Source organism: Camelus dromedarius, chromosome 12, assembly GCF_036321535.1.
Source record: "Camelus dromedarius isolate mCamDro1 chromosome 12, mCamDro1.pat, whole genome shotgun sequence".
NCBI lineage: Eukaryota > Metazoa > Chordata > Mammalia > Artiodactyla > Camelidae > Camelus > Camelus dromedarius.
Window position 1 is genome coordinate 43,232,987 of NC_087447.1, and position 12,876 is coordinate 43,245,862.

General features: G+C 40.5%; 1 protein-coding gene across 12 annotated transcripts in view; it reads left to right on the forward strand.

The window, feature by feature from the left end:
- The first annotated feature begins 4,686 nt into the window (after nt 1-4,686).
- Nucleotides 4,687-12,876, forward strand: part of RIC3 (RIC3 acetylcholine receptor chaperone) — a 35,334-nt gene continuing 27,144 nt past the window's right edge. For 3 of the 12 annotated variants that reach the window (XR_010383403.1, XR_004139274.2, XR_004139275.2), the window contains exon 1: nt 4,789-5,153. Coding sequence is in view for 9 of the 12 variants with exons in the window: in XM_031460093.2 (XP_031315953.1) it covers nt 5,030-5,153 (124 nt within the window). In the remaining 3 variants the exon portion in view is untranslated. Of the gene's footprint in view, nt 5,154-12,876 lie in introns of all 12 variants that reach the window. The other 9 variants (XM_064492599.1, XM_064492598.1, XM_064492596.1 and 6 more) reach the window with 7 other exon arrangements.

A 12,876-nucleotide genomic window follows, 5' to 3' on the forward strand; every position in this document is an offset into this window, starting at 1 on the left:
GAAAGCTTGCAAATGTTTTGGCAGTGGCATGAATATTTATAGGCAGGAGTGTGCTTTAGCAAGATTATGTGAGGAAGCATTTAAATGCTCACCAATTTTTACCCAGGGGTAAAGTATACAGAAAATGTAGTGCAGAGATTATGGGTATGCAAAGTGTGACTTAAGCAGGGAATTGCTATCAGTTTGCTTAATTAATTGGAGCCAAAGACTATTTCTTCTCATTGAAGGCGGAAAGGCCCAAGGTATCCAACTGTGACTTCTCTGTGCTCTGTGCTCGATGGGGTCAGGGGCCAGTGAGGAGCATTGGTGGCAAAGTGGTGAGGACATTTTCACCTCCACCTCTCACCACCAAGAAGCTTGGGTCCTCGTATTCTCGACTTTTGCCCACCCAGTCCTGGTTGGGTAAACCTTTAGGGAGAGGACTATCAGCCTTCTAGAGGCTTCCTCCCTATAGTTTTCCTCTGAAACCATCTTTCTGGTTCCAGGTTTCTTCCTTTTGACTTGCTTTGAGTTGCAGCTACTGCCGCTGTTTCGGTCTCACCCACGACTGCCTTCCAGGCCCCATCACATTTGCTAGCTCCGGGGAGAGATCTGGCACAGCCTCCATTTCATGGGGGAGAAAACTGGGGCTCTAGACCTTGGACCAGCTCCTAGAACCACACCACAGAACTGGCTGTTAGGGAGCACTAATGCCACTGACCCCAGGCCTGCATGGCCTCTGCTCTGCCTTCAGGAAGCTGCTTGTGGCCACCACCAACTGCAGGGACTTCCACTTCTGCTGCCACCTGTGGCCGTCCCATAAAGGCAGCCCAGGCATTGCTGTTTCCTTTCGGAGATAACTTCCAAACCAACGTCGGGCATGCGTACATCTGACTGGGGAAACAGAGTTATGTATCTGCACCCTAGTGGCCAGAAGAAATACGGTTTGGTGGATTCTACACTGAGAAAGTGAGGTTCTCAATGTGCATAACATCTGACGAAGAGATGGTATTCAAAAGATTATGGACATCCTTATCGGCAGGTGTTTATCACATTCCCCTTATCTCTGATGGAAAATTCACCCATCTCTCAAGGCCCTGGTCCAATATACCCTCTTGTGTGTACCTGTCACATCTCCTGCCTCTTTTAGGCTTTTCATTCTGGGCTTTGGAGTCATGTGCCTTGTTCCCTGCTGCTCAGAGTTCTGAAAATTTGGGTCTTATTTCACTGCTCACCACCATGATTCCTGTCTTTAATAATGGTCTATGACTCTGCAATGGGGTGGCCATTGTTCCTTATGGGCTCTTTAAAATTGTTTTCAGAGGCCAAGGTGCATCCTTGGAATCTCCCCTGGGATGAAAAAGCATCAATCACAGGGGGAATTACATTTTTGGAAATAGCCAAAGTCACTGTATTAGTCAGAGTTCCCCAGAGAAACAGAGCCAATTGGATGTCTGTGTATGGAGAGGGAGAGAGAGAATGAATGTTGATTTTAAGGAATTGGCGCATGTGATAATAGAGGTCCAAAATCTTTGGAGTGAGGTGGCAGGCTGGAGACCCAGTAAGAGCTGATGCTATGGTTGGTTCAAGTCTGAAGATCTCTTGCTGCAGAATTTTCTCTTACTCTGGGGACATCAGTCTTTTGTTCTATTTAGGCCTTCAGCTGATTGGGTGAGGCCCATTTACATCATGGAGGACCAGATGTTTTACTCAAATGCCACCAATTGAAATGTTAATCTCATCCAACATACCCTCACAGAAACATTCGGAATAATGTATCACCATATATCTGGGGACTGTGGCCCAGCCAAATTGACATAAAATTAACCATTACAGTCATTAGTGGGCACATTTGGTGGATATGGTAGAGTGACCGATGGTGGGCAAAATCAGTGACTTTTTGATATGAGATTCTTTAGGGTGATTCTTTTTTTCTAAATCATGTCTTTTTTAATTGAGATGTAACTGACATATTAGTTTCGGATATACAACATAATGATTCAATATTTGCATATATTGCAAATTGATCACCACAATAAGTCTAGTTAGCACTCATTACCACTCATAATTTTTTTTCTTATGATGAGAAATTTTAAGATCTACTCTCTTGGCAACTTCCAAATATATAATAATGTATTATTAACTATAGTCATCAAGCTGTATATAACATCCCCAGGACTGACTTATTTTATAACTGAAAGTTAGTGCCTTTGAAGGCAACTCCTCAAAAAAAAAAAAAAAACAAAAACAAAAACCTGATTGTCGATTCCTAGAAAGATGTGTAGTTGCTCAGAGCAGTGGCAGAATCAGTGTGTGTTTCTGAAACCAGCAGCCTTATACGTTAATAAGTGATTACTGTGAACCAATTCTGTGCTTAGTCATGGCATGGGGAGAAGACAATCTTATCCTCTTGGAGTTTCCACTTAGGTGAAAAGACCCAACAAGCCCATGAGAAAAAATGGCCACAGGAATTCAGTGAAGGGAAGACTCAGCACGGGCTGGAGTGTTCAGAAGAGCTTCCTGGAAGAGGCTCAATTTCTTTGGGCCTTGTATATTAGGGAAGATTGGCCGTGCAAGGGGAGAAGGGAAGGAAATCAGGTAAATAATTGTCCTGAGAGAGGAATAAACTGAGCTCATGCTGGTCCAGACAGGAGGGCAGCTGGGGGCAAGAGGATGAATTATGCAGGTCCTTGAAAGGGAGACCAATGAGTTGGACCTTAATATGGCAGCCAAAAGGGAGTCATTGAAGTCTTTCAAGCAGAGGAGGGTCGAGAGCTTGGACTCAGGAATAATAGCCTTGTCTGGACAGGACCTGGGAGCCTGCAGGCAGGGAGTTCATGAGAAAGCTACTGTTTCGTGTCCATTCTTCTCCTTGGTCTTCTTTCCTCCTTGGTCTTCTTTCCTCTACTTTCTCTCCCACTCTCCCTTTCTTATTTTTAGTTCCCATTTAGAAATTCTTCCTTCAAATACCTTGTGTGAGTTCTCCTTTGTCCTCCCCCTCCTTCTTCCTTCACTTCCTCTCGTGCCTATCTTCCAGGGAGACCTCATATTTAGGAATTAATGAAACAGCTGTCAATTCAATCCTAGGAGAAGTTTACTTTATAATTATTTATAGGTAAATGCCTTAGAGGGAAGGGTATAGCTCAGTGGTAGAGCATGTGCTGAGTATGCAAGAGATCCTGGGTCCCAGTACCTCTATTAAAAAATAATAATAATAAAATAAATTAATAAACAAACCTAATTACTGCCCCCCACAAAAAAGTGACTATATAAGTAAATGCCTTGAGTTATATTTCCCTTAACCTCCACTTGTCCCCTGTAAGAATTCAACTGGTGTCCAATGTTAAAGAAATTTGATGTTAGGGCTGATTTCGTGGACTGTCTTCCAAATCACCTTGATAAACATTCTGGGGCACTTCCTCACAGGCTGTCAAATGGGAAAAGGACACAGGGAAGCTCAGATTCCTTAAATGCAGTAAATGAAGGTTCTAGCTGTTACTTTCGAAGACAGTTTCCTCATTACTGCCCCAAAGAATTGGCAGGCATGCAGGGAGCATGGGAGGTGTAGAGAGAAGCCTGGTCTGGGAGTTGGGAGATCTGGGTTTCAATCCTGGTGCAGTCACTAATTATCAGGGTGATCCATGGCAAATCCCTTCCCCTTTGCAGACCTCAGTTTTCCTGTTGGTCCAATAACAAGACAGCTTACTAACTGATCTCTAAGGGACTCTCCAATTATCCGTCCCTCCCCTGCTCACCTTCGGTCTTCTAGCATGGGCCCCTTGGAGGCTGTCAGTCTCAGGGGATGCTTTGTAGATTCCAGATCCTACCCAGAATGTGCTGCTTGGAAGATGCTCTTAATCTTCAGGGAGAGAACAGGGAATCCCTGACTGTCTTTAATCCTCAAAGGGAGCCCCTTTGCTAAGCTGGAGTGAATTCTGAATGAATATTTCATCACATTTCCAAACCTTCACCACACTCAAGTCCTTTCCCACCCTGCTTGTTCTCAGATAATGGCATGACCATTTCCTTTACCAAAAAGACTGTGGCAATAGCAAGTGAACCCCTCTGACTTGCTGTCCCTATGCCACTCCTTTTGTGTGTACCTGAACTCACTCCCAGGAGATTTTCCTGATTCCTCCTCCTTCCAGTTAAGCTGAGCGCCACAGAGTCCAGAATATTTCCTGCATTTTCTTGTTTCAATAACTATCTACCCCATAGGGAACCCATTTTATTCATCAGACTCTGGAGTGCCATTTCAGGTTGTGATATACAGTAAGAATCACTAGAATGTTGATTAAATAAATGCATAAAGACAATAACGAATACTGTGGGGATACAGAGGAAGGAGAGGCTGACTGAAGAGGTTTCATGAGGGTAATATTTTTCAGCTGTTCTTTGAGAAGTTTTTAACAGGTGGAGATGTGTTAGGAATTTTCCAGGTAGAGGTAATAGAACAATCAAAAGACCCTTGAAAGCAAAGAAAAAGCTGGGGAAATAGCAAATGATCTAGTTTTGATGAAGCATTGATAAGGCCAGATCACGGAGGGCCGCGGGGTCATAGAACGGAGTTTGACCCTCGTTCTGAGAATAAAGAGGAGTATTCGACCGATTTTAAGCTATGGGGAGCTAAAAACGCATTAGACCTGCATTTTGGCTGCAGATGAGAAGGGATATGAGGGGCATGAGTCGAGCAGTAACTAGGAAACTGTTAGGAGTGAGCAGTGTGGTGAGCAAGGATGGAGAGAAGGGCACAACTGGAGGTTTGGCCGGTAGACCGCCCAGTGGGGCGTGGGGCAGAGGGAGGAGTTTCGGCTCGTACAAATGAGAGCGCGCAGGTGCGGTTCATCTCACCAGGCGACCGCGCGGGAGGAGCAGATCAGCCCCGCATGACGGAGTTGGAGGCGCGGGCGCCGGGCTCACGTGTCCCTCGCGCGTCGCAGTCCGTGCAGCCCTCGGTGGGGTTGGCGGAGGCCGGGGGCGCTGTGGTTCCGGTTCCGGTTCCGGTTCCGGTTCCGGCTGGAGCCCGCGCCTGCGGCGAGGGCGGGCGACCATGGCGTACTCCACCGTGCAGAGGGTGACCCTGGCCTCGGGGCTCGTCCTGGCTGTGTCGCTGCTGCTGCCCAAGGCCTTCCTGTCCCGCGGAAAGCGGCCGGAGCCGCCGCCGGCCCCCGAAGGTAAGCGCGGCCCGCTTCCCCCTCCCTCAGCCGCCGAGCGAGCCCGGAGGGCGCCGCTCCAGGGACGGCGGCTTCCGGAGTCTCCATCCCTGCCGGAGAAGGCGGGCCCAGCGGCGACTGGGAGGTGCCAAACCCCACGGTTCTCTTGGCACCAGCGGGCCGCCCCCCAACCGGGTCCCTCCTGATCTTGCGCCTCAGGCCAGGCCCGGAACGCAGGCATCCAAGCCCCGGCACCTTCCAGCTGGCCTCTCACACACCGGTTGTTCATAGCCCCTTCCCCTCTCTGGCCTAACTCATTTACGCACCGTCCGTTCAGGTGCTTTGGGTTAAGAGGGCTCCCAGTTGGATTGCTCTCTTTAGGGTTTCCGTGTGCTTTCTGAATGAAATCGTCAGTTGGAATTGGTATTGTTAACCTTAATTCGTTGCGTACTTTTCAGTTTGGTGTTGGATGCTCACTGCTTCAGGCTCTTTTTGTGAATATAACTTGAAGATTTTAATAACCCGAATTTCAGTTACTGAGATGAACAAAGCTCTGCGTTCCCCTTACCTGTACAAATATTTGTTAATCCTTTGTTATTGGCATGCTGTATGTGCTGGCTAAAAATCCACCCTGTGGGTTGCATTCTAGGCCTTTTACATAATGAGTGAGTGTACGGGCAGGGATGCCAAAGGCTGGAAGCAGGAACTAGAACAATTCTCTATAGGTCGTGAAGTTCTGGTAACTTTTTCCTAGAAATTATCTGTGTAACATCCTTGAGACATGGATTTACAGTCTCCACACTTCCACTAATAGTCAACCTGTTGATTGTTGGACAGCTCCTTTTCAGCTGAAGTTCATTTCCTTCTAATTCGTGCACGCTGGCTGTCGCTCCGCCCTCTTTTGCGCATCATAGATAATAAAGACTACAAATGCAAAGCACCAAGCTCTAGAGGTGGAGGACAGATTGAACCCAGAATTCTGTTTATAGAATTTGCTTGATAGTTTTTATGTTTGTAAAACTATCTATCTGGGAGAGACTTCTAAAAAAAAAAAACTTACATATTTGGTTTTCTTTTTTTTTTTCTGTCTTATTACAAAAACAACCTAAAAGATTTTACTCACTTTGCTTATATTGTCTGCGTTGACGAAGTCAACTCATGATGATCCTAAGCAATAAAGATTTGTCTAGGATAGTGTTTTAACACATTGAATTTTCATTATGCTGAATTATGTTGAATAAGTTCTGTTCAATGTGAGTGCCAGACACTCTTCTGAATGTTGTATAGAAAAGAGATTAGACATGGTTCTTTCTCTTAAGAACTCAAGTTCTAATATTCGGTGTCCTCGTCTTCCAATCTGTGCACTTTGTTCTGTTTATTCCTCAAGTGTTCTTCCTTCAGCTTCCTTCCTAGCACTCAAGTTGCAGCTCAAATGTAATCTTCTTAGAGAGACTTCCCCTGATTACCCTAGCTCAAGTAACTCTTTCCTCTCTCATCATTCCTTATTCTATCATGTTATTTTATTTTCTCTGTTGCAGGCATTACTATATGGTATGACATTTTCTTGTTCGTTTACTCATTTATTTTTTTGTCTCCACCTTCTAAATCTAAGCTCCTGAGGGCAAGCAGTTTGTCTTGTTCACCACTGTTTCTTTAGCAGTTGGCATATAATGGGCAATCAATACTTTTACATGAATAAGATGATGAAGCTACTGATATTGTGAGTTGTTTTTTGAGTTAGTTACCAAAGTAGTATAATCGAGGCAGAAACCTACCTTAAATGATGCATTCCAGTAACTGAAATTTGCTAACTAAAATCCCTGCCCTGGTACACTGACATTTTAAAAACAGTGAATCCTAGCCATTTTGGGGTTGTATATCACTTTGAGAATTTGATGAAAATTATGGATTTTTCCCCAGGAGAAAATGCACATACTTTTTTATACATACATTCAGAATTTGAATGTCAGTTCAGAGAATCCACAAAACCCAGAAACCTTTGCTTTGAAGAAAGGGACAGCCCTGATTATTTGAAAATTCTTAAAATTCATGTCATTGTAGTTTCCATTTCTGCCCACTGGAGTATGTGAGACAAGCACAGTTCCTTTCCCACATGACAGCCATTAAGATAGTCTTTTAACAAATATTTATGATGTACCTTTAACATAGTTTACATACAATGTATAAATACTACAGATTCCATGAAAAAATGAGTCAGATCTCTGCCTTGATGAAGCCACAATTTAGTAGGGAGAAACAGACATTAAATAAGTGCAAAAAGGGTCCATTGCAGGTACTTAAGTCCTTTTAGGGAATGAGAGAGACACATGTTAGAATGATCAGTTTTACTGGTGGCTCAGGAAAGGTGTCATGGAGGAGGAAAGTCTTTTTTTGTTTTTGTTTTTGTTTGTTTTTTGATAATTGCTGTCTTGACATATAATTTGTGTACCATGGAATTCAGCCATTTAAAGTGTACTTTTGAATGGCTTTTAGCATATTCAGAGTCATGCAACCATCACCACAATCAATTTTAGAACATTTCATCATCCCCCTGCCCCCAGACTCATACTCTTTTGCCATCACCTTTCAACACCCCCCCCACCTCAACCCCTTCTGCCCTAGGCAGCCACTGTCTACTATCTGTCTTCATAGATTTGCCTGTTCTAGATATTTCATATAAATGGAATCATACAATGTGATCTTTTGTGACTGGCTTCTTTCATATAGCATGTTTTCAAGGTTCATTCACGTTGTAGCATGTATCAATACTTCATTACTTTTTATGCCTGAATAATATTCCATTGTGTGGCTGTACCACATTTTATTTATCCATCAGTTGATGGGCATTTTGGGTTTTGATTATTATGAATAATTCTGCTGTTAACATCTGTGTACAGGTTTTTGTGTGGATAAATGCTTTCATTTCTCTGGAGTCTATGCACTTGGGAAATGAGAGCATTTTAGTGTGGCTGGAACTAAGAGTAGAATTTCTGGTTCATATGGTTACTCTGTGAACAGTTTTGAAGAACCACTAGATTGTTTTCCAAAGTAGCTACACCACTTTACATTCCCGCTGGCAATGCATGGGGGTTCCAGTTTCTCTGCATCTTCATGGACACTTGTTATTGTCTGCCTTTTTGATTATAGCCATCTTAGTAGGTGTGAAGTGGTATCTTTATTGTGGTTTTTTCTTTTGCGTTTCCATGATAACAACATTGATATCTTTTCATGTGTTTATCGGCTATTTGTGTATCTTCTTTGGAGAGATGTCTATTCAGACTTTTGACCATTTTTAAATTGAGGTTTTGTCTTTTTATTGTTGAGTTACAAGAGTTCTTTATTTTAGGTACAAGTCCATTATCAGATATTTGATTTGCAATTATTTTCTTCCATTTCAGCCTTTGTGGGTTGTCTTTGCTTTCTTGATGGTGTCCATTTAAAAAGAAAAGTGTTTAATTTCGATGAAGTGCAACTTACCTATTTTTTCTTCTCTTCTGCTTTTGGTACCATATCTAAAAACAACAATTTGCCAAATCCAGGGTCATGAAGATTTATGCCCATGTTTTCAAGTTTTATGGTATTTACTCTTTAATCCATTTTGAGTTAGTTTTTATATATGGTGTGAGGTAGAAGTCCAGCTTCATGTGGATATGCAGTTGTCCCAGCATCATTTGTTGAAGACTATTCTGTTTACATTGTTTTGATGCCCTTGTCAAAATTCAGTTGACTATAAGTGTGAGAGCTTGTTTTTGATCCACTCTCAATTCTGATCCATTGATACAAATATCAACTATACTTATCCTTATGCCAGTACCATACTATCTCAATTACTGTAGCTTTGTGGTAAGTTTTGAGGTTGTGAAGCATTGTCTTCCTATTGTGTTCTTTTTTCTAGATTGATTTCTGACTCCTATGACCCAGCAGTTTTGTACACATTATAGGATCAGCTTGTCAATTTCTGTAGAAAAAGCCAGCTGGGGTTTTGATTGTGTGCAATCTGTAGATCAGTTTGGAGATTATTGCCATCCTAACAATATTAAGTCTTTTAATCTAGGAACACAGGGTTTTTTAGAAATTTATTTGGGTTTTTATTTCAAAGAAGTTTGTAGTGTACAAGTCTTATTTTGTTAAGTATTTATATTTCTTATTTGTATTTCTAAGTATTTTATTATTTTTGGTGTTATTGTAAATTGAATTATTTTGTTAATTTTATTTTCAAATTGTTCATTACTGTTTTTAGAAACAACTTTTGTGTATTAATATTGATTCTGCAAACTTGGTGGATTGTTTCTTAGCTCCAATACATGATTATGTTGTCTGCTAGTAGAGATTGTTTTACTAATTTTTTTCCAATCTACATGCTATTCATTTTTCTTTCCTAACTGCCTGAGTTAGAACCTCTAGTACAATGCTGAGTAGAAGTAGTGAAGAGATAACAACCTTGATTGTTCCTAACCTTAAGAAACCTTTCATACCATTAAGGATATTGTTAGATATGGATTTTTTTTTAAGATGCCCTTTATCAGCTTGAGGGAATTCCCTTTATTCCTAGTTTGTTGAGTATTTTTATTATGAAGGGGTGTTGAATTTTGCTTTTTCTGTGTTTATTGAAGTGATGATGGGGATTTTGTCCTTCATTCTATTGATATGTATTACATAATTGATTTCTGAATGTTAAACCAGCCTGTATTCTTTGGCTAAATTGAGGAGGTAACTCTTGAAGTGTTTTATTAGCCAGATTAAGAAGGACATTCTATAGATAAACAACAAGGACCTACTGTATAGCATAGGGAGCTATATTCAATATCTATAATAACCTAAAATGAAAAAGAATATGAAAAGAATATATATGTATAACTGAATCGCTATGCTGTACACCATAAACTAACACAACGTTGTAAATTAACTATACTTCAATTTAAAAAATAAAAAAGGACATTCCAGGCAGAGGGAATACAGAGCAAAAAAGAACACCCAGAGGCTTGAAATAGCCTTAGAGCTAGCTGTAAGAGAAGACACCAGAGAAGTTGTAAGGAGCCAAAATGTAAAGGTTTTTTTTCCGCCATACTTAAGGAGTTTGGATATTATTCTAAAGACAGAAGAGGCCATTGTAAATTTGTAAATAGAAGAGAAACATCCAGTTTAGTTTTAGAAAGGACACCTTGACAACAGTGTAAAGGCTGGATGGTGAGGATTTCATTAGGGAGAACATTGTTGAAGTAGTCCATTTGAGACACCAGGAACATCATTAAGCCAGGGTCTTTGGGCTCATCCATTAGGATTCTCATGATAAGTGACAGAAAGTTCAGGTGAACTGTCTTAAGTCAAAAAGAGAATTTATTGTGCAAATGAATTGACCCTGTGTTAGAACTGGCCTCCTGTGTGGTTTGATCTAGAGATTCACAGTCTCATCAGGGCTTCTGTCTGATTTTCTGTGTCCTTTTCACTTCTGGGTTCTTAAGTTGGCTCTGTCTGATTTCTCTCTTAGGGTAGCAACAGTGGTTGCATGAGTTCCAGATACCACTTCCTCACATTCAATTATCCAGAGAAGGAGAGAATGTTTTTCTTTTCTTTTGAACTCTTCCTTCACTCCCCTCTCACTCTTATCCCCTCCTCCCATCTTCCCAGTTCTTTCCCAGTAATTCCTGCTAGCATAGCCACTCATCTTAATGGCTTGAATTAAGTTACTTGTAGTGCTGTGGGTAGAAACAATATGCAGATTAACCACTGTAGAGTTGAGAGTGATTCCCAAAGGGAAATAGGGGTACAGGAGGAAGATGGAGTAAATGGAGCAAGGGAGGCAGTCAATACTGGCTGGGAGGAAAGAACAATTCTAAGAGATGTTTTTAAATAGAAGTGGAAGGTAAAGGAGAGGGAGGCATCTTGAATTATTCTCAGTTTATTGGCTATAAACTGAGAATATATAGATTTATGACACCCTTTACCAAAATAGTAATGAAGTAAAGTAGATTAAAGGGGAAAGATAATGAGTTCAGGAATTTGAAGACTAGTATCATATCCCCTTCTTCCATCTTTTTTCCTACATTGGCATCCCTAGCTCCTTTATCTATTCCTCATATGACATAGTTGCAAGTATCTAAACATAGCCCTCTTAGAAGGCAAACAATAGAAAGAGTAATCCAGTTACCTCATGGAAGAGCAGCTGATTACATTCCCCACCCTCTTTTTTAAAATTCTGTACTTCAATTAATGCATCCTGGGGATTGCTTTAGATTTTTTGGCACTTGCTGTTTAATTGGAATCTTAAACTTAATTTTAAATAGGAGCTGCTCATCTAGGTTTTGTCCATTTTGTACTGTTCATTTGATGTTTCAGAACCAAATATAGGACTTGGTAGCCTTCCCTGTCACATTTTATCTATTTAAATTTGGTCCAGAATTCTAGCCTCTTGACATTTTTTCAGAACATTTATTGTTCTGTTTAGTGTATATGTTTACTATCTCTCTCAGCTATATGCTATTCTTCATTTTCTAAAACCTTTTTTTTGGTTAAAGACATTTTCAAACATAAGCAAAAGTAGAGAGAGTAGTAAAATGAATCCACATTACCCTGCTTCAACAACCATCATCTTGTGTCATGAATATCCCCACTTACTTTTTCCTTCATATGCTCAATTATTTTGAAGCAAATCCCAGACATTGGGTCATTTCACCCTTAAATACTTTCATATACATCTCTAAAAACATAAGAATTCTTCTTAAAATATAGCCACAATATTATTATTACATCTAAAAATCAATAATTCCTTAATGTCATGAAATATCCAGTTGGTGTTCAAATTTCTCCCACTGCCTCTTAATTTTTTTTCACAATTTCACCGTTGATTAGGATAAGCATGTCTTCTTGATAGACCATTTAAATTATTTTTTTAAATGTATCAGTGTTTTGAAACTGCTTTTAGGATCACCTTCACTTTTTGTGAACTGGAACAAATTATCTATCTCCGTTCATTCAAGATTTCTCTTTTAATCAATATAATTTCTTAAATTTTTTTTAGTTCGGTGATCTTATTTGCAAGTTTTACCAGTCTTCTTGGTAGAAATTATTTAGTGGACAGACTTGAACTCCTCACCCATCTGGGACATTTTTTCCCTCTAGGACTATTAATTCTCCATTTAACCCCAAATTCATACCTTTTGGTAAAGAATATGTTAGCAGAATAGAGATAAGAAGTTCTGCTTTCTCAGCGTTACGTTTTATCATCAGGCAAACTGCCTTTTCACTCTAAAAATGCCCCTTTTGCTTTTGCTAGCCTTTTTGTAAACCTTGATTTATTTTGGACCTTGGCCTCCTAATGTGGTTCTTTCAAGATGTGAGGAAGACAGAGTCAGCTGTTGCTAGTGCACCACTTTAAGCAATGCTGAATTAAATATGGCCTCTAGAACTTCCTCAGTATTTAGGGAGAAGCTTACGTATCTTAAAGAACCATCCATTAAGACCTTTCTTGTATTGCGGTAATCAGAAGTATAAACACATCCAGTTCTTTATTGATTTATTTGCCCTAAGAATGAAATGCTGCAGATGGTTTAATGTTGCTTTCAGAAAGCTCTTTTGTTAACAGTGCTAGTTTTTGTTTTTGTTGTTAGCAATAGGGATGGTTATTAACAAGGGAAAGCAGAGCTTCACTCTATAAAACCCATTAAGTTTTTAGTCAAGCTTAAGTGATTTGCTAAGTGAAATTTTAATAATTAAATAAACCTAAATATGGGGAAAGCTTTCAATA